We start from the raw sequence: 23,016 nt of genomic DNA on the forward strand, positions 1-23,016 counted from the left end.
GTGTGTATATGGGAGGGAGGGAGGGAAGCTGCTAAAATGCTGGTCTTTTTTGTTTGGTTTGAGGTTGGCAAATCCCAGTAGGTGGCAACACTTGACTAGCTTTCTCTGGGTTTGGAGGCTTGGCAGCATTGGGCCTGATTAATACATGGATGGGAGACCACCAGGGAATCCTTAGAATTGTAGTATGAACTGGGAAGTTGAAATGAGAGTGAACCATTTCCATATCAGTGCCAATAAAATGGCATGGATACACTCATGTCTTTACTTTTTTATTTTGTGGTCACTGTAGTATATTTAGTGCAGGTAACTGTCAGTACATGTAGTACATGTATCATTATAAGATGTAAGATAGATAGTGAGAAGATGCATGGTTCTTTAATCATAGTCAAAGACTTTTCAAGGTTACTCACATTGTCTGCAATCAGAATTGCTACCATTTCTAATGATCAGAAATGGAGTTTGAAATCAAAGTTTTGACAGACACTGGAAAGCTCCCAGTCCTGACAAAAAGTGTGATCGGGGTTAGGTAATGGTAGCATATTTGTGCTGATCTCTGTGTATGGCTGAATGTTTTGTATGGACAAGAGTCTTCTCTATCCATTCATTTTACCCTTTTGGCATATCAGAAAGTAGATGGCTAATTTGCTTGTGGGCAAAGAGTTGCATGAGTGAACACAATTGTTTGTTTGTTTGTTTTGAAAATACAGTCCTCCCTTCTCTAGCTCAAGCATCACTGAGAGCATCTAAAATCCACAACATCTACTACAGTCAGTACATGACAACATCATACCATAAAAACAAATAATTGCAAATAAGAGTTATATTATAAAAGGTGGCAGATAACAGCAACTAAGAACATCCCTTTCTAAATAAGAATGGCTTAACCTACTGGCAAAAGGGCATCAACCTAATCTCTGGATCACTGCAGTTTTTATTAAGGGGTTTATATGAGGACATAATCACTTTGTTTTCAATCTGAGCTAAATACTGAAAGAGCCAAGGGTCATGTGCAGTGGTCTGGTAGAAAGTAGAAATTGAGGTTTTTATTTTTTTCACAAACAAGAGCTCCCACTGAAAGTAATGAGAAATGTTGCTTGGCTGCGCACTTGGAATATCAGATTCATTTCAGTGTAGCATGAAAAGAGATAAGCAAGGGCAGAGTTGCTTCAAGGAAAACTATTTTCATTGAATTCTGTAGAGAAAGGAGTTCAAGTCATCTTCTGAAAATGTGGCTGTTCCTCCTCTTTTAAGGATTTAGCCTGCATGTAATCAAGAGAACTGAACACTGACTTGGCCTCTAACTGATTGCAGCAGGTCAAAATAAAAAGAGACATCTTAAATTTTATCTTGCAGATAATCCTTGTTTCTACTTCTTTCAGCTGTATGATTCTAATTTGTGGCTCTACTACTAGGATAAGATCTGGTGATGGAAATATACTCAGAAGGATCATTTGTTGTTACTCTCCACAGTTAGTACTAGAGTAAGAGGATATTATTTTCAGTTTGTGGATAAAGATTGGGAGCTGAACTTGGTAGGAAGGAAGAAAGGAATGATAGATATGCAAAGACACAAAACAGTTTTATGCCAAAAGTGGAATGCGAATCCACCTCCAGTCCTCAGTCTTCCTTTATTTTGGAAGTCTCTGCAAAGCAAGACCTAAAGACAGAAATGACTACCATTTCTCAGCTGACACCAGTTCCATCTGTATTTCTCTGTATCATGCTAATAAAACTGTTTTTGTATTTTTAGGCTATTGGATTCTTACTTAAAATGGAAGTTGACATTAATGGAGAGGCCAGATCTATGCTAGCCACTCTCCCGTTGCCTATCGCTGAAGTGAGTGCTACAGGCAAAACAGACACTGAGAAACCTCGCTGCTCCAGCACCCCATGCTCACCAATGCGCCAGACTGTTTCAGGTTACCAGATCCTCCACATGGATTCTAACTACTTGGTTGGCTTCACAACTGGGGAGGAGCTCCTGAAATTAGCCCAAAAGTGCACTGTAGAAGAAGAGAATAAAGTTGAAGCGGTAGGGCCTACTTTGCGCCCCAAACAGCTTGATTCAGGACTTTCCCGTTCTTCCCGAGTGTGCAAAGCTAGAAGCAGGTATTACCAGCCTTATGAGATCCCAGCGATCAATGGCCGTAGAAGGCGACGGATGCCCAGCTCAGGGGATAAATGCAGCAAGCCACTACCTTATGAACCATACAAGGCATTTCATGGTCCTTTGCCTCTCTGCCTTTTCAAAGGTAAAAGAGCTCACTCAAAATCCCTAGACTACCTCAATTTAGACAGAATGAACATCAAGGAACCAGCTGATACAGAAGTGCTTCAGTATCAGCTCCAGCACCTCACCCTGAGAGGGGACCGTATGTTTGCTAGGAACAACACATGAACATAAATCATCCTTAATTCTTCACTGCATCAAGATTGTCTATACAATGTAGACAGCCATGCACTTGGTACCTGGTTGGATCAGAAAAGTGTTATTAGACCATAACATAGGAAGATGAGGTGCATGTGTATGTGTGTGTGTGTGTGTGTGTGTATGCACGTGCGTGTGTGCAGAAACAACATGGAAGGAGTTATTGAAAAATTCTGACAAATTTCTTTGGAATACTGTAACAAAACAAAAAGTTTTGCACATGGATACCTGAAATTTATGGCAATTTAACACTCAAAAATTGATGTAATGTGAATTGTGTTTCTGACTGAGCTTGCTGTAAGAAATTACTCATGGATAAGCACTGAAATACATTACTTAATATTAATCATATGTGCATATGCAATGAGTTTTGCATTATAGGACAAAATGTTTCACTAAAACCATATGTTCTTTAAAATAACCCAGTTTACACTCACTGTAGCTGGTTTTGCACTGGGAACAAAAGAAAAGAAAAATTGCTAATGAAATTAAGCCTCAGTACTTACATTACTACAGCTGACTTTTTTTTAATGTATAATTGAATTACTATTTGCATTTCAAACTAATTTCAGTGTAATTTTTTTTAAAAAATCCTAAAATGTGTTTTGAAGAAAAAAAATCAAAAGAAAACCACTGACTTTAATTTTGTATGTTTTTTTAAATAATTATCTTAACACAGGAAACCTTTATGATGTGTGGTATGAGTATGTATGAATATATATACATATATATACATACACACACCAATACTGAAAAACTGCATCTGTGATATTCAACATTTAGATTTTACAATTACAGTACTACATAGGTGTGATAGGAGGTTGTTATGACATTTTAGCACTGCATTTGAACATTCCAGTTTATTTACAGCACTGATAATTACAACTTAGTTTTGTTTTGTTTTTCTTTTGAAAAAAACGTTCAGGTTGCCACTAGGTTATTAATTATTCCAAATGCACTGGTGTAAATCATCTCCAAACAAATCATATTTTACATTTTAATATTTATTATTGTTATTCTCTTTTAAGATATGCTGCTTATTACTGAAAGAGTGTGCAATCATGTTATGTTCTTGGTCTGTAAGTTATTTAGGAGTGAAACCTTAATTTTTGTGGATACAGTAAGGAATGCTTAAATTGTTTATGAAACAGAGCCTTTTTAAAACCATTCCTTGCACAGTTTTGATTTACTTGGAAAAGACTTATCTCTTAAAGAATACAGAGAGCATATGCTTTGAAAGCATAAGGGTTGTCTCTTCTTTGACATCTTGTACAACAATTATGCCCAACTTGCAGTGCATAAACTATGGATCACTTTTAACTTGAGAAGCTGCTTGTAATTTTTACAAGTTGCACTGCTATATTATAGCGAAAAATGATTTCTTAAGGAACTACTCTGCATGGCCTTCTAGTGTAAACAGAAGAGTACTGTCCAATGCCAAAGAAAGGATTTTTACATTTATTGATTAAAGATAATTAATCAATATTAATTATTGATTTTATCCTATGAAGCAACATTGACTATAAAATAAAAGGGTAATATCCATACTTTTCTATGGCCCTTGTTATGTGTTGCTCTTTTGAAACATGGGAAAGATAATCTGCCTGACTATATATCATTTTCTGTTCTTTCCTAAAGATTTATGTGTATTATAAATGTATGCATTTTATATATTTTCATATATATTGTAGATCCTGACACAGCAAAAGGAATTTAGTTTCCTTGGATCTGATACTTTTCAGAAACTATGACATGGAATCTACTACATATTTAATATTCAGAGAACTGGTATAATTTAATCACTTTTTCCTTGCCATTATAATAGCGGAACCAGCTGCATTTGCCTACAGCTCACTTTATAATGAGGTTTCTCTGTGATTTTTTTATCTGGGAAAGGATTGCCCATTGGAAACAAATAGCCATGGTGTACGCATGAATCTGTTCTTGTTATGATGTGCAATGACTAATTATAAGAGAAGCCTCAGATTTGTTGTTATAAAGTTTGCTTATAAAGTAAATGGTTGGCCTCATTTTATGTGGCTTTTGAACTATTTTCTTGAAAAAAAATTTAAATTATTTTTTTAAAAAATTTGTTTTTGATTTCTAAAGTTCTCTGCAACTCCTAAGTCAGTTCTCTGGCAAGATAATCAGCCCATTGCTGACAACCTATGGTGTAAAAGTGGGAAAATATAAATGTGACATGTTTTCCCCGCTATTTTTAAAAACTGTTCTGAAAGTCACTTAAACTATAGTGCATCAGCTTCTTGTCTTGTATGAACATTTATTTCAGTGATTGAATTCATCGCCTGGAGTTCGCTCTTCTATTATTAATTGGTTTTGAAGAGTTGTTGAGAGTTGGGCGGCATACATGTTAAATAATACATTAATAAATTAATTTTATTAGGATAACTTACTTTGAAATGCATATTGAATGATGACCTACCAAGAAAGTAAAACTTTAATGAAAAATTACGACCTGAAGTCTTTTTACCAAGTAATCATTCATCGAGTTCAGTATTTTCTATATGTGGATTTTTACTGGCCTAACATAGGGTTGATCCTGGGCCAGGATATTAAAAGCCATATCCTAGCTACATAGAGAGCATGCTTCCATATTTGGTTACCCCATTCATGTGCCCTAAATTCCTATAGCTCCTTCTCCTCACCTGATTCCCACAAAACATCTGAGGTAGCATTTTTCAGTCAAGACATCAGGCATGTCTGTGGGGAGAATTACAATCTCCAGAAGGGCAGGCGCACTGTCACAATCCAAGCTTCACTCCTTTTGTATGTACATGTGATGTCAACATATGTACAAAAGTGGTAGAGTTTGGATCGCAGTATCTTTCCCGCAATGTAATAATAATAGACTACAGTTAATTTCCTAACTTTGTTTCTCTCTCATTTCTATAATTGGAACCCCTCATCTCAGAATTTTTTTAAAGCAAGAAAATAATGTAAACAAATTATTGCACTCCACTAGAAATGTGGATTTTTCCCCTTTATGGCAACATGTCTTTATGAAAAATGTCATCTTTTTACCTTAGTAAAAGATGTCTCATTCACATAACACAGAGGTGGAATGATAAGGGAATGCTTTCCAATCCCATATGTGGTGAAGGTCTGAAGGTGCTCTCCATCACAGAGAGGAGCTTTTGTGTAGCTTGGTTGGTCTCCTTTATACGTTGCCAAGTTAAAGGAGACTGGAGTGGTGGCCTTAATCAAATATGGTCATATTTATGGCACAGGCAAAAAACATCCTTCTCAGAATGTGAGCACTCCTGTCTCATACTCCAATACTAGAATATCAGACTTGGGATGGGGGAGCAAATGCTGGAGATCTCTGAAACATTGTTAATGTCTAAATTATTTTTAAAATTTACTCCAAGTCACTTGCTATTTTTTTCTATTTTAACAAAATTTCTACCCTGCCCCAATCCAGACAGACTCAGCAGTGAACAACAGGAAAAATACATAAAAAATTCATTAAAAACAATTCATTAACATAACAGTAATGCTCACCAATAATGATGGTTCTCATAAGTAGCTTGGGCCAAAGGCACTAATTCAAAACTTCCATAGCATCTCTAGCTCAGTCTGGAGTAGCAATATATAACTGGGTGTCAGAAGCTAGCTAGCTGGCTTATTTATGTACTTGTTTGATTTGTATCCCACTTTCCTCCAGCAGCTCAAGGTGTGCATATATAGCACTCCCTTCTCTTATTTTTCTCTACAATGTTGTAATGGGTCCACTCTTCTTGCAGGAGTCTAAGTTATCCATGATCTGTAGTTTGACGAAGTGTTTTGATCAGGGCAAAGGACAGGTGTTAATGTCATCTGTTCCAGTGTGATGACCAAGAATGTCTTCCCATGTGTGTTGGGTATGCAGTTTCTTGTGACAAGCCCATGAACTTACAAGCTACACCAGACTCCTTTCCCAGGGCATGGAGAATGAAGTTGCTCAAGTAACAGTCTCAGGAACTCCAGCACCAGTACTAAGATGAGATCCGGCAGCTTGTGGAGGCCAGCTGCCAGGCAGTTAGGAAACCAGCAACAGCCATACTTTGTCAGTGTGACCCAATTTCATGCATAGGCGCTTGCATCTGGTCATGTCTGAGGCAGTGCTCCCTGTCTCAGAGTCACAGGAATGATCACAGCACACATGTACAAAAAGGGCAGGGCTTCAGTTATGACAATGTGCCCACCATCCTGCAGATTTTTACTCTTCCCCCTTCCCCTGACCCCCATGTATGCCAGATCCAGTCACTTGTCCACCACCATGTCATGTACAAATGTAGTTTTGTTGTAAAGAGACCTGGCATTTCATTTACTAACAACACCCTGAAGACCCTTCAACTTGCCAATCTGACTCTAGGAGAGGAACCACTGGCTTAGAAGGGGCCTGAACTAATGTATGTGTCCCCCTTCTCCAACAATACACCCAGTACTCCCCACCATACTTCCTTTTTCCTATTATGAACCCAATTTCAGCCCCTACTGCTTCATCTCCAGAGGCCCCCAGTGACTCCATTCTATCACCAGTCTTCTAATTCCCATCACTTACATCCTAAAGCCTTCAGCTTTGTGGAGAACTTAAAAAAAAAAAAAAAACCCTCATAGAATCCCTCCATTTCACTCCTGTTCTCTTGCCTGGAAGGGGATGGAAGCTGACTTCAGCGCTGCCTAATTCTTACCCAGAGAATGTACTTTTATAATCCAATCCAGGTAATCTGATAGGTTTTATAATAAATCTTCAGAAGCTTCCCAGACTGAGTTTAATTGTGGCTGCAATTACCCACACTGGCAGCACTTCTCAACTCTGGCACCTGCAGGCACCAAATCTTTAATCCCATCAGTGAATCTCATATTCCTGGAACTGACAAGGGCTCTCTCAATGCCCAATATTGGGCCAGGACTATTCTAGGAGATCTGGGATTCCTCTCTTACCACTCCCATTCCAGATGTCCTTTTGCTGCCCCTTTGTAGATAATGGTGGTCACAGTTTGTGTTCCTTGCCCTCCAGCCACTCCTCCTGTCAGCAGTGCCACTCTGCTCACCTCTGATAAATTCTGAGGGGAGAAGAATCCACAGGGCAGCCTCACATTATGTCCCAAAGCAAAACTGGTACCAATGCAGGCAGTTCCTTCCATTTCAAATGTTCACCTTCTCTCCATCCCTCCACCTTCATTCACCAACCAGCAGATTCCATTACGTCTTTCTCCACCAAACCTTGTCCGTATCCTCTACTTTTCTCTCACTTGACATTCTTTTTTTCCTTGTGTTCACTAGCACACTCTCTTTCCTATGTACTCCCAATTGCCTGGTAACCCACAAAGTAAAAACCTGCAATAAAGTCATTCCTCATGGCCAAAACTACACAACCACCCCAGGCTATATATTCTTTTAGCAGGTCTCAGGGTGGTGTGTGTGTGTGTGTATACATACATATATACATATATTTGCAGTGGGCCACTGATAAGAGTAGAAATGCTATCAAGGTTTAACAAAGCTTTGTAATCTGAATTGTTGTCATTCTTTACAGCAGTCCAGTTAGGAAATGCAGTTGAGTCTTACGCTAAGAATTCTTCTGCATACCATACTGTTATGGTACTCTTAAAATAGTTTTAATAGTAATTAATATAATTGAACCCTAGCAAAATGTGCTGCTATTTCAGTAGTTATGTTTATTGACCTAGCAGGGCAGAGAAAGTTTGTTCTAATACATTCAGCATGAAGTTTACTGTGCTACAGTTGTATACACACTAAACTAGCAATAAACGCAAGCGGTCTGGCCTCCTGAGGATACCCAGAGCACCAAACTGCAGTTTGTACTGGAGCACTTATGACATTCAATACAGCAGCCCTAGAATTCTCCTAAGAACGTGCTACTGAACCACAATGGCAAGTACAATTTGGGGATTTTGATAAAAATAAGTTAAGCCTCCAGTAGAATTAAGTTACCTATTCTATTTGCAGGAGGGTGAGGAGGGGGAATTCCAAAAGCTCACAAAGGAGTAGAAACCCCTGCGCTCTCTGATGATCTCACTCCCTTATACCCCTGTGCCTCTCAGCAGCTGAAGCACTGCCAGCAGCAGCCCTCAACCACAGAAGGGTAACAAGGGTAAGCCCTTGTTAGACTAAGGGTGGAAACCTGTTCACAGAGGAAGCCTGCAACCTCCTGAGACTGTTCACTCCCTTCTGACTTCTTTGCTGCCCATTGTCAACAACTATTAAACCTCAGTATATGCTCTCTCTTTTTCAGAACTTGTGACACGATTTTAAAAAACTTTAAAGGACTAATACCCTCTTAAATAAGGGAGAGTATAAGAAAAAGTGCTTACCCCAGTCTTTCAAATGCTCTCTTTTATTCACCACAGTCAGAGATAAAAATGCTGCTCCATGGTTATTCCTCTTGAGGTTTCTTTACATCATTTCCCTGGTCTTTAAAAAAAATAAATAACAAGATTTCTGCTGGTAGAGTAATTGGCTAAATCTCAGCTTTTCTACACTTTTTGCAAAGTCTGAAATGATAAACATATTTATTGCAATGCTTTTTGCTGTACTCATAAACAAGAAATGCAACTATAGCAATAATACAAGATTTGCTGACATGGGTGAACAGTGATGAGTACGGTAAAGTGTGGAAGTCCAGAGAAGGAATATTAATAAAAATTAAATGGTATGACAAAACAATCTATATAATATGAAGAAGTGCTACCAAATTAGCCAAAGAAACTAACACTTTGCATTTTCCTTAGTTCATCATAAAAGTAAAACTCAGTAATATATTTATGCAATTTATCCTTGCCTCAGTCTGGAGGAATCTAGGCAATCTCTAGATATTTTTAAAAAATATATAAAAAAACCAATTAAAACAATAAGAATAGCAGAATGTTTCCTAACACCTCAGCAACTTCAAGATGTTTGGACTTCAACTCCCAAAATTCCCAAGGGGAATTCTGGGAGTTGAAGTCCAAACATCTTAAAGTTGCTGAGGTTGAGAAATACGGCATTAGACTAATGTAGGTGCTGATGGCTACACAGCTAAGCCCCAAAGGCCCTCCAGAAGTGCCAGGTTCTCACCAGCTTCTGGAAGGCCACAAGTGCAGGGGGTGTGTTCCCTTTGGAAGGAAGCTGTCCCATAAGGAGAGGAGTTTCCACAGTTTGCAGGTAGGGACCTTAGTGGGTGCTCCTTGGCTGTCTGAATTGGACAGGCAGAATCTATCTGGGGAAGGCAGTTTCAGTTCTAAGCCATATAGTGTCTTGAACACTTATGCCAAGAATAAGTATCAGTTTGTCATGCCTTGTGTTTTGCTTCTAAGCTGTGCCTTGAAACTTTTATTACTAAATTCAGACTCAAAGCATGTCTTGAACTGTATGGAATTCATTGGGTCCTTTGGGTAGACATATGTGATTCTTTATTAAGTTAATTCATTGTTTTGAAAAATATTAAGCATGAACCTACAGCTGGAGTACATGACTTTTTTTTTTCAGGACAAGGGCTGCACTTAGGTTTCGAGTAATAAGCTAGGGGTTTCTTGGTGTGCCCAAGAAGTGGGCTCAGCTAGGGCAAAACCTAAAATTGATTTAATGTATACAGGTAGTCCTTGACTTACAACCACTACAGGGATGGGAAAATTCATCGTTAAGCAGTGCGGTTGTTAAGCAAGGCATCACATGACCGTACCTGATTTTATGACATTTTTTGCAGCTGTTAAGTGAATCACCATGGTCATTAAGTGAATCACATGGTCATTAAGTGAATCACGAGGTTCCCCATTGATTTTGCTTGTTGGGAGTCAGCTGGGAAGGTCACAAATAGCGATCACTTGAGCCCAGGATGCTGCAACCATCATAAATACATGCTAGTTGCCAAGTGCCCAAATTTTAATCATGTGACTGCAGGGATGCTGCAACAGTTGTAGTGCGAGGACTGGTCATAAGTCACTTTTTCGGCTCTATCGTAACTTCAAATACTCACTAAATGAATGGTTGTAAATCGAGGATTACCTTATATAAATAAAAGACAATTAATACTTTTCCCCATTTGTCACATTAAAATATGCAGTTTGATAGCAACTTTTCATGGGTACTGGGGCCCATAACCCAAGGCTTATGGATATGGATTTTGAGTTTGGATACTCAAAATTTGAACAACTAACACAGCGTTCTTCAGCTGGTGCCATCTAGATGTGTTGGACTGTGCTGTCTTTGTATTTCAAGATATTTGAAGCCAGGATATTGTGGCAGACTGGGTAAAACTATAGATTTCTGCAATTTATTTTCCTTCCTTCCTTCCTTCCTTCCTTCCTTCCTTCCTTCCTTCCTTCCTTCCTTCCTTCCTTCCTTCCTTCCTTCCTTCCTTCCTTCCTTCCTTCCCTCTCACAATGCATTTTCAACAAATAAATTACAGTGAGTGTTTTTACCACTCTTTTTAGGAGTAAATTATTATAATAGATTTTCAAAATAAATGGATTAAGCTTTACAATAAAAATGGGATTGAATGTACTATGACATACTAATCCTTGGTGAAGAGTAAATACTGGGTTGAGGAGGAGAAAATATTAAATGTTCTTATCCTGTATACCATTTCAATTGCATCTTGCTAAAAAAAATATAATAATAAAGGTAATAAAACAACATACGTTATAAAATGGTGACAATGAATGAAAATAAATACCCAACATTGTTACAGGGAAGGCCTAAGTGAGGGGCCTTCAACAGGCACCAAAAAGACACAATAGTAGATGTTTCATGAACTTGGAGAGTTGTGGAAAGGCTAGGTGCTACTCAGAGAAGGTCTTCCTCTAAGAAACCACAGAAGTGGCCTTTCACCAATCTCCCACATGCAGCAAAGCCTCCCTGATTACTTTGGTGATCAGTCAGATCTGTCAGATCTTCAGATCCTAAGTTGTTTAGAGCCTTACATGTCCTAAGAAAAAAGTGCCCCTGGCAGAGTAACTGATTGGTAGCCAGGCAGTTCTTTCCATGGAAGTGAAACTTGTGTACAGTCATGGACACCAGGCAACACATCTCACCACCTTCTGCACCAGCTGCAGCTTCCAGACCAAACAGAATGGTAGCCCCACATAGAACACGTTCTGAGAAGTTAAACAGAAGGTTGCAGGTGTGTGAAAACAGGAGGTCAGCTATACCAGTTGTTGGAGAGAAAACTCATGAGTACCACAGCTCCCCCTCGCTCCTCAGCTGTTTTTACAGTGAAGCTCATCCCGGTTTATTCATCTACTCAGTCAAGACCACAAACCCAATCCTCAGTCTCCAAAATAGTTTATTTGTAAGGGGCTGCAGAGCCTGATCAGTCACACAAAGGAATGTTAGCAAGACCCTCAAGGTGAAAGACCCCCCTCCCACTCCCACTTTATAGGAAAAAAAGAGACTCAAATTACAAACACATTATTGGTTTGCAGGGTAGGTGTCAGGCAACTCTGTACTTGGATACAGATGAAATCATAGTAAGATAAGCATGCGTATTAGAAAAAATAAGCACTATCAATTTCTTATCTCTACTGTGCTTCGTGCTAGGGTGTACCAAGTCCACAAACGTTTCTATTTTCCTACACTATCTAGGAAAGGGTGTAATAAGGAGGGCGGTGAAAAGCTTCAATAGGATGGTTGAATTAGAAGGTGATTCAGTTGACTAATCCTGCTGAAGCAGTTTCGCAAAGCCAAGTTGTGCAGTACTTTTACATAGCATTTGGACAGTGGTTCTTAAACTGGGGGTAATTACCCAACGGAGTAATTTGGGCATATCCTGGGGGTAATGGAGCAATTTGTAATTGCTTGTTTGTGAGTCAAGGATCTAGTTTGGGAGTGCTGCCGCTGAGGCGCTTGTATAAAACAACAGAGTCTGGGGGGTTTTGGGGGGGGGTGGATAATGACATTATTGGAGACTGGGAAAGCGGGTATTTGGGACAAACAATTTAAAAAGCAGCGATAGGGGAGCTACAGCAATAGTTCCCTTTTGCTGCTTCAGGGTCTTTTATAGGGACACAGTGCATGCACAGAAGACACTTACTTTGTAGCCAAGCAGCTAGTCAAGGCAGGTCGGTTCTGCTTAACACTTTGCAAGGCAAAGCGCACTCCCCACCCCCATTGCTTGAAGGAAAGCAGATCAAGCCTGCTTTGCAGAAACCTAGAAAAAAATGGACTTCTCAGTCAAAGGGTCAACAGGCAACAGAGATCTGTTGGGACTCAGATGATGATTATGATTTCAGAAGGATTCTCAAAGAACCTTCCAGTTCTGGATGAGGGTTCAGTTCCTGTTTTTAGGAACTAAACGCCCACAAAGTCTCCATCTCAGGAACCAGTCTCAGCTTATTGACCTAGGATTAGCAAGACTGTGTTTCTATTGGGATTAATAATGCCTTCCTTGCCAATACTTTATCTTATTATCGTATGTACCTGAAAGGAAAAGTAGTTGTTTGCAAATAATTTGCCTTTAAAGTCAAACAGCCATTTTAGATTCACTGAGAACACAGTAAAGGAAACAGACTATTTTTGTCTTTCTAATCAGAGCCGCCTGCAGGGGAAGTAAGAAAAAGCCAAGATGGCAACTGTGCTTTCAACCCCCCCCCCCACTTTTTTTTACATGCATTGACACACCCAAAAAGGGGAGGGCTTCGGCTTCATGGTTGCAGCCACCAACTTTTTTGACACCCACCCCCCCCAGCACAACAAAGCCCAACAAATCAAGGCAAAGACTACAACCCTAAGACCAAATAAATCATTGCAAAGATCTCTAGGACACCACAGAATATTAACAATCTGTTAATTTTTTGTAAATCTTTGGGGCACGGACCAGTTGCCAGAAACGTCATGCTAATGAACTGTCAAAACCAGTGCAGAAGAAAAAGGCAACGTAACGTGCTCAATAACATTATTATTTTGAATTTTATCACACAGGAAAAAGTCCAAGTGGCTTACAAAATTCTCTTGCTGACTTTTTAATTACTGGTCAGAATATTGGCCACACATGTTGAAAATTTAATCTTACTGGACAACCAACCAGAATGTTGCCCTGTTTATTTCCTCTTATATCTTTAGATGAAAAGGTGTGTATGTTTTCCATAAAAATGGCCCAGACTTTCCTGCCCAGTCTGTGACCGTATAACGTCTCTCAAGCATTTTGCTCCACCGTGGAAAATCATTAATTAGAATTATGCTTTTCAACAGCTCCTAAACTGCTTCTACCAGGTTAAATAATATTCCTTTTTTCTTCAAAAAGCTTGGTGTGGCTCTTACTTTAAATGGGGCAGACAGTTAGATGTCTGATTTACAAATTTTCTGAGTGACTGTTTTGGTCTTGCTATAGTCTAACCATATTATCCTGCCTGCTTACATTTGTTACACTAAATTCTCAATTTCCTGTTCCTTTCCTGCATATTCCATTCCTGAATCTTGTCTTTGTTATCAAAGGCATAGCACTGAAATATCTTGAACAATACAGCCTGTTGAACTGCATCACAATTTCAAATCAATTTATTCAAATAGAAGCCTATTTAGAACTAGGTGACCTTCAGCAGAGGGAAGCTGCTATACTACTGGTAATGCGTGTTGATCCCATAAGAAAGAAGATGGTATGGGTGGCTGAGGGGAGAGGAAGTGAGAAAGCAGGCGTCTGAATTTCTTCCATCTTCCCTTTCTCTTTCTCTAAGCACTGAACTATTTTGCAAACAGCTGTGGGTTTCCTTGTCCAGTCCAGTGGATAGACTTCCTTGATTAAATGAGCCAAACTTGAGTTAGTAGAAAAAATGTGAATCAATTTAGTGAGCAATTTCTAGAGGGGAAATTTGGAAGCAATTTATACTGACTTTGAAAGCATGCTTATTTGGATCTTGTCTAACAGAGAAAATAATAAGTTCTAGGTTGGTAGATGTTTTTGTTGAAAGAACATGGGCAGAAGAAAAAAACATTAACTTTAAATGCAGTTAATGATTAATGTACAGTCTTGACAATGTAGAATACTGTGTACAAATTACATCTAATTTGGAGTTGAATAGCTGTATTTTTCTATGTTGGACAATAATAATGAAATAATGATATAATCATAATATTCTGCTATTCTGAACTGTAATAATAGTAATGGTGATAATAGTAATAATAACAATTGTAAATAATTCCAACATTCATTATGATGGCAATTCATCTGTTAGACCAACTGAAGGTTCAAAACAGCATGCAAGCTTTTGTGTTTCCAAGAATTCTTAATACTTAGGATAAAGTTGTTAAAAATCCAGGAAAAAGGAAGGGGAGGAAAAAAAAAGTGTGCCACAAGTTTAATTCATTTCTGTACCTGATTATAAATTTAAATGGAGTTCAGATATATTAATTGTATCCTATTTTATAAAAACACCTTCAAGTTGAGCTTGACTCCTGATAATGGCATTAAAGTAAAAGCATTTTAAAACCCCAGAATAGCAATTAAATAAAATATAGATGAAAATAAAACATGTTTTCCATTCTCTTCTCTTTCTTTAAGTTTAGTTTGTACTAAGTTTTTACTGTTGTAATTAAAATTCTTAATAAAAATTATATTAAAAAAAAGAAAAGAAAATCAGGTATATTTAAAATCAGCTGTGTGCGTTATTTCATAGAATTGTAGAGTTGGAAGGGACCACAAGGGTGATCTAATCCAATCCTCTGTATTGTGCAAGAAAACCATTTAAACTATCTATGAGAGGTAGCTGTCTAGCCTCTTTTTAAATCCCCAGAGGTGGAGTACCCACAACTTCTGTAGGGAGACTATTCCACTGTCGTACAGATTTTATCATCAGGAAGTTTTTCCTTTCATTTAGATGAAATAGGTAACTGCAATGTATACCCATCATGTGCTATATGAAATGTAAAAGATGCACATATATGTGCACACATGCACACACACACACACACACACACTAAAATGAAAGGAGGGATACTACAAGAAAATAAAACCACCCAGGCTTACCCAGCATAGGGTCCTTGCCTGACCCTTTCAGGACTCTGGCTAACATGCCTGTCAGTAGCTTCTCAGTAAAGCAGATTCATGGACACATTTCAATTTAATTTTAATTTAATTGATGTAGGTGCTTCTCAACTCCAAATGACTCGGGATGGCTCACAGTGTTAAAACAATAAAGAACACTATTCAAAAAAACAAAAAACAAAAACAGGTACAGTAAAAAACAAAGAACAAAATGGCCAAAAACAGAACCCCAAGGGGCTCCAACCACCTTAGCCCACAGCCAGGGCTTTAAGGCCCTCCAGAATGTTATCAGTTTTCTACTATCAGCAGAAGAACATCACAATGTAAAGCTGAAATAGTTTTTCTGTTCACTAGGAAGATAAAGTACTGTACTTTAAAGTCCATCTATCCATTTCTCCACTACCTACCACTATGCCAGGAGAATTCAGCAAGAAAAACAAGAATTAAATCGATTTATAGGTAGCCAATCAGATGGTAATCATTTTTAATCAGAAGTACTCCATCTGATTTCATTCTCATGATTGCTCAGTTAGATCAGAAGCCCCACTTTGTCTGGAATCATGTACCAAAAGAGAAAATTGCTTATGGGGAAAAACAGCATTCAACAATTTATAACTGCAATACAGAGTTGTGTTTTACAGAAATTAACAGAAAACCAGTGCTGCTTTCTAGGAACTGTTTGCAGATGAGAGATTATTTTATTTGCATTCCAAACATTTAGACACTGAAATGTTCCTAGAAGCTAGAAAGAAATTTGTCCCCTAAACAAAATGAACAAGAATTTGAAAAAAAAAAAATTGAACAACAACAAAAAGTTTAAAGAGAACACTTGTGTATGCGTGAAATATGATCCAAGCATCTTGTTTCATTATATTATCTAGAAGAGCTATATGTGCTTCAAAAATGATTTGGAAGAAGTGCTGTGGACCTTGAATGAGTATAACACCTCTCTCTGTTCATTGAAGGAACTCCTCTTTTTTCAAGAGTGGTAGTAAATCTCACCCAAGAACACACTAACAATTGGAGAAGATCCAGAATTTGTTCTATTAAAGTTAATAGATTACAGTGAGTCATTGGTCTCTTGCTGTCAAAAGTGAAGAGTGTCAGCAGCTCAGTAACAGAGTTCATATACAGACTTACACAGAAGTATGCATGAGCTTATGCCTACATTTGATCATTGGCCAAGGGCTGTTTTACAACTGATAAGGAACAGAAATAGGAGTAGACAGGCAACTGGCTCTTCTGTGTTTGGAACAAAAATACTTTATCCTAAAAATAATATAGGATAGTTAACCATTAAAAGTCTGAAAGCTTTTGTGCTGATTGTTATTCTAACATGTGACGGTGCTGAATGAGTGGTACTTATGACCGGTCCTCAAAGTTCTGACTACTGCAGCATCCCACAGTCATGTAATCACCATTTGCTACCTCCTTTGTGAGCTTTCTACAAGCAAAGTCAATGGGGAAGCTGGCAGGAGGTCACAAATGGTGATCATGTGGCATCTTCACTTAATGACCCGCATTAATTTGCTTCATGATGGCAACTGGAAGTGCTAGAATTTCTATCACAAAGTAATGCTGTCACATGATGTCATGCTTTACGACCACGTTGCTTAGAGATGGAAATTCTGGTCCCAATTGCCAGCATTAACCAAGAACTACCTGTACCAATGCAGGGAATTATCAGCATCTTTCAGAATGCTGCAGCTTATGAAGAGATACAGTTTATGAAACAATGGTCACAAGGGATACATATTATGAGCAAGCTGTTGTGGCATTTTTTACAGGGATGACCGCAAGTGATTCAGCTCATTTCAGGTAGCTATACTGGCCTTTATATTATACAGGCAAGCAAAGACAGAGAACACTCAGAAATAATTAATGGTCTATACAGAGGAAGAATGATTTGGAATTTCTTCCTCACAACTTCCCAGTTACCCTGAAAAAAAAGGTGTGGCTGCTTTAAAAATCCCAGTAATGTTAATGAACTGACTCCTTAAAGCAGCCACACCTTTTTTTCAGGTTTTTGCAGACATCTGAAAAATGAGGGCTTTTTAATGAATAGTAGAGAGGTCCTGTGCTTGCCCAAGGGCTGGAGCACTTGTTCTGAATCATATTCAAAATCAGGACAATTGTATTTATCATAGGGATGCACAACTTTTTTTGAGCTAAGGGACCAATCTTAGAATCAGCAGCTGCATTCTAACAAGTGAGAAGAGCCAGGGCTAAAACCAAATAGTTTTTCAAATTAAAATTTTAATTATTCACCATGTTTAATGTGTTTCTCCATCTATCCCATTAGAAGGCACCTTTCAGCTTTTTGTATCAGACCACACTTGATATTGTTTTACCTGGAATATATCCAGTTACAAGTGATCTAATAGGATTTGACAAATTATAGAATATTAGGTTGTACATCTCTTATGTAATATGAGCCATCAAATCCTATTAAATCAGTTGTAATTGGATATATTCCAGCTTGAACAATGCCAAGTATGGTCTGATACAAAACAGAAATAAACCTTTTTTTAGCAGCAGCCTTACGGGGGGAGAATGAGTTTCTTTTCTCCAGAAAGGAAGCTGGTCCACTGGGGAATTGCTATTTCAAGTTGTGAAGAACGAATTCCGTAAACTAAGTTGTGCGGAAGGATAGGAATGTATATGTATATATAAATGTTTCTAGGGGGAGGGGTGAGCTCACCCTCTGCACTTTGAACTATGACCCTACCTATCTCAGCTCTTCTTTGTGGTAAGTACAGCCAAAATAGGTGATTAATTCTGCTCTACATAATGGTGCTCCAGGGGTCTGTCCTAATGGAAATGTGCAGATAAGAATGGGGGTTGGATGGCTACCTATGTATTTTTCTAACAGTCTCTCTCATGAACAGCTACTGAGAGGTCAGCTGCAGCTCGCATGTTAACCAATTACCTAGACTGCCAAATGATCTAACACGGTGTTTTTCACACTTGGTAACTTTAAGATATGTGAATTTCAGCTTCCAGAATTCCCCAGCCAGCGTGTCCACATATCTTAAAGTTGCCAAGTTTGAATAATCTAACACATCTGAGGTCACAACATGACTCCATTGCTTCTCTGTGTGTTTATTGCTTTTTGGCTTTCCCCATTTTCCATCACACAAATGAATAGTATGTGTGTTGTTTAATAAAGCACCATCAAATTTGGCTATCTATGTATTACATTTGACTGTTTGCCTTTCTTCCAAAGAGTTTAAGACAGCATGCATGGTTCTCCCCATTTTACTCATTTTTAAATAAAAAACAGGGTAGAGTTGGTGATTGGATCATCCACTTACCTCTAAGTGAACAAATAATTTAACCTAGCCCTCTCATGTTTTTCTTTGACATCGATACAACACATTACATTTCCTTTTTAAAAAATCAGTTGTACTTGGTTCTAAATTATCATTTTATATTTTCAGAGAGACATTTCTCTTCCTCTTTTCCTTTTCTACCCAACAGGCTGCCAAGTGAAGGATAAAGGTTTGGGGTGAAACTGGTAATTAGGGCTTTCTCTTCTTCCATTGTTCCATTCATTTCAGCTTCCCCTTTTTTTCCTCCTTTCCACCATTTCCATAGTTTTGTCTAGTTTTCAACCACCTGTCTTCCTCTTCCATTATCTACATAAAATTTAGTTCTGCAGAGGTAGGTTAGCCACCCTTAATTTACAGTTTGCATACTGATATGTGTATTCTACAGTATGTTTCAGAGAAGATCTCCTAAAGTAGTTTGCATGTGTTAGGGCCCTTTAAAGGGCAGAGTAAATTGCTTCCCTTCCTGAATTACAGATTTAAGAAAAGAACCTTCTGACACATTTTCATATTTCAAAACAAGTGAACGGTATGAAAATGTAGCACACATATATTATTTTGAATGTATGATAAACTCAGTGCTACCTAATATCTTTACAGCTTCCATTTGTATTTTGTCTAAGTGTAATGAACTTATTCATAACAAGCAGGTGATGACTAAATCAACATCTTTTTCTGTGTATTCTTAGTTGCAGAGAAATTCAAGATCTTAGAGTGGTTTGAATGTTAATTGGGATAAGAGAGCAAGCCTTTTCAAAGATGCTGATAATGAAGCACAAGATAGCAGAATTTGAGAAGGCATTTATATATCATTAATGGGATTTTTTTGCTTGTTTCCGCTACATCTTTCTACTCTGCCTCAATGGTAGAAAATTGAATTCACTGAAAAACATCACAAATTTAAAATTGTTTGAAATAATATTGGTTAAAATGTATTGTTATGATTCCTTTCTTTCTTTGTCAAAAAGAATGTGAAACAGTTGTTAAGCTCATTAAAGTAAAAGAACATCTACATCTGTGGCTGAGTGCTATTTTTCTATACAGGCCCTTGTCAAGAGGAAGCAGCTGAGATTTAAGTTTTAGAAATGCTCTGGAAGAGAAATTGGACATGATAGAATGGCTACAAAAATGGAATTAATAGAAAGAGATAATTCAACTTTCTTTGGTTTTTATAACAGCTCCAGTTGCCTGAATGCATTTTCCCACCGTTGTTATACTTTCTCCTTTGGGGGTATGCCATGGATGGTACCAGTCAGGAAGCTAGGCTTGAATTCTATAGTCTTCTATCAACAACAGAGCAGCAGGAAACTCTCAACTGTGCCCAGATACAGCTAAGTTCATTGGCACTTAGTGACAGCTGACTAATTATTTATATATAGGAGTAGTCAAAACCCTGGCATCTGAGTTCAGTAATTTGGGGGAAGATCAGAAAACCTACAGTGATGAAAACAACTCTAAGTTAACTTAAATCCATGCAATCCTGGTGACTCACAATGTTTAAAGTTATATTTTAAATTAAACTTGCAAGAGGAGGTTAAATACCCTTTTGTCTCAGCTTGAAAGAAAGCCTTTCCAGTAGAGCTATGGGGGGGCGGGGGGAAAGGTTATTGTTGCAGCTTTATTTGAAATCTAGCTGGTCATTGCTTTCATGGTCAGAATATGTGGCTGATTTTCTGGATTTAGGAATAAAGCCTCATTGACAGAGTGCACGTGTCAGGATTCCTGAAAGTCACATTCTCTCTTTCTGTGTTTATGTCAGAATTAACTAACTCACTTACTACAGTAATTAAGTTTAGCTGCCATGCCGCCTCACTCTACATCTTGAATGTGAGCTGAGACTGAGGAAAATGAAGAGCTAAAGATAGCAAATGTTTCAGCAGAGTCTCGGCTTGAACTGGACTGTGCTGGTTTTGTTTCTCTCTGCTGCTGCTGCTGGACGACATGAAAGGCAAGGGAGAACCAAAGGCAACTGGTGTCCAGCAAGTCAGTGGAATGGCCTAATTTCCTTTTTCTTCCTTTGCTGCAGAGAAGTGGGTTGGGTTCCTTGCTAGCTATTCCGGATCTATGCAATCTTTCTTTAATAGACAGAGAGGATGGGGTCATAGAATATTTCAAGTCCCTTATCTTTGCCCGCTTCTAAAGCAATGCTATCTCTCTGGTTGTCCTTCAAAATTTCCCTTGTTCTTTTCTCTCCATTTCCCAACAACAGTTCAATGAATATTTCTCCCCCAAAATTCTATTCATTGTGTCTGATGAAGCCAACTGCAATTCACAACAACTTTTGCAAGTAAAGATGTTAATCACAATCAAGTCTGGTTATGCTGTACTGTTTTCATGAATTGCCTAAATTTTAATTCAGAAATGCTTATATTGGATTGAATCAGTACTACCTGTTATGATTGCTCTGTAGTAACTGCCTTTTAATTCTGAAATACAACTCTTCCTTATTTCAGTAGCTGCTGGGTTTATTATTTGTATCCATTCCTGCATTTGACTGTCTTAACATAGCATTTCCTCCCTCAAAATTTCCCAATTTGGCTCAATTAAGTTAAGGAAAGCATAGGTAATATATCTAATAATCACACCCTCGTATATTTTATTATTTCTCCCTTATGTTCTATTAACAATTATAGTACAGCAGAAACTTTTGAAGGACTATGGGGGCACACCATGGTTTTGGAGATAGCCCCTTGTTGTCCACCTCTGCTTTAGATGGTTGCTCATAGTATTTTATTACTGTAATAGGGGAAAACCTCAGCCAGTGGGCCTATGCTCTCCTAGCTGGGTTTTGTGCATTTTCCTTCACTGGGGACTTATGCTCTGCCTTTGCCTTCAGTGCCTGATATCCCCTTGGAACCTGAAATAATTAGAAATATTATAGGGAGCAAACTATATATATATTGATCATATTTAACTGCCTTATTGGTTCATTGAGGCCAATGTTTCCTACTCTAGCTCATAGTGGCTCTTTAAGATCTTTTATATTAATCCAAACGTGACAAGTACAGCTAAATATTAAAGCCAAAAGGCAATAATCTTATATTCCAAAAATACTACTAACTCCTGTAATCTACTGTAGGTGTACTGTTTTATAACATGCGTGTATTCTTTATATTATTATTAGGAAGAGCCATGATGACAATCTGCTGATGATTGTTCAGTTCATTTCATGGCTGACTGTAGGATAAGGAATGCGATGACTCCATGCCAACTTAGCATTTGTAAATGCTCGTGCTACCCTGTCTGTCAATTAACGATTATAAAGTTCATGTAATAAAGACCAACTTTAAATTATTATAAGCTTTGCTCTGTTCTTTGTCTTTGTGCTGCTCCTTACCTTTTTCCTTTTCAGTATACTCCAATAAGCCAGAAAGTCATCAATTAACCATTGTTTCCTGTTGTATTTGATGATAAAGCATGGTACCAGGCTCTGAATAAGCCAGGAACTTAAATGGTTTCAATCTGGTTTAAGATACTGGCCGTATGAGAAATAACAACTGATAACTTCTGGGGTGAACTGCATCCAGTGCCCTGAAAACAAAGAAGGGAAGGGGCAACATGTGTGGGCATTAGGCTTATTCATCTCTTGTATTATTAAGCTAAAATATGTTAATCTGAATGCAGCCACTTCAATTATAGCACTGTAACTGTATACGAAAACACTTAGCCCAAACTTATCAATACACATGAAGAGAAACCTATTATAAGAGCCAAGACATTTAATTTAGGGAGAAATAAATGGGAAAAGAATTCAGTGATAGCCCTGGTGTTTAAAAAAAATTCAAAATCCACAGTGGATCCATCCCTTTATTGGGACCAGTCAAAACAACACAAAACAATGAAGCATTAGGAAGCAAAGCCTCCCATATATTTAAGCTAAGTCATCCTTATAAATAGTGCTATGAACTTGGCAGCTGGTCAGTATTACTTCATAGTACGCTTGTTTTTAGAATTCTTGACTCTATGATTTCTGAGAATATTTATTTTATTAAAGTTGTCCTGAACGATTAGCTTTTACCTGACAGATAGTCAGTACCATTCTGGTAATGTATTTTTAGTAGCAGTTGAGATGAAGATGAAAAGTAAAAATTTTATAACATGCAGCCTAAAAACAGTTAAATATGCCAGCTCTTAATTTACATACATTTTAGTCTATTTGACACACAAGAGAAGCTAAACAAGCTTATAGAAATGTCAGAAACCATTGGAATCTGGTTTATTTTTAGTTGATGAATACAGTGAATTCAATAAAAGTCTCCTATATTTTAAAAGAAAGC

At 37.9% G+C, this 23,016-nt stretch overlaps 1 protein-coding gene across 19 annotated transcripts in view; it reads left to right on the forward strand.

Moving 5' to 3' along the window:
* The window catches only part of MACIR (macrophage immunometabolism regulator), a 146,698-nt gene that overhangs the window by 9,814 nt on the left and 113,868 nt on the right, over positions 1 to 23,016 (forward strand). For 3 of the 19 annotated variants that reach the window (XM_007436197.4, XM_025171829.2, XM_025171830.2), the window contains one exon: positions 1,751 to 10,817. The exons of the other annotated variants lie outside the window; for them this stretch is intronic. In XM_007436197.4, coding sequence (XP_007436259.1) covers positions 1,772 to 2,398 — 627 coding nt within the window. In that variant the 5' untranslated portion in view covers positions 1,751 to 1,771 and the 3' untranslated portion in view covers positions 2,399 to 10,817. Of the gene's footprint in view, positions 1 to 1,750; positions 10,818 to 23,016 lie in introns of those variants that run through there. 19 annotated transcript variants of the gene reach the window in all.

The sequence above is a fragment of the Python bivittatus genome, unplaced genomic scaffold (genome assembly GCF_059951505.1).
Source record: "Python bivittatus isolate LINGU-HERP-01145 unplaced genomic scaffold, Pbiv_v1 ctg000850_np1212, whole genome shotgun sequence".
In the NCBI taxonomy this organism is placed as follows: domain Eukaryota; kingdom Metazoa; phylum Chordata; class Lepidosauria; order Squamata; family Pythonidae; genus Python; species Python bivittatus.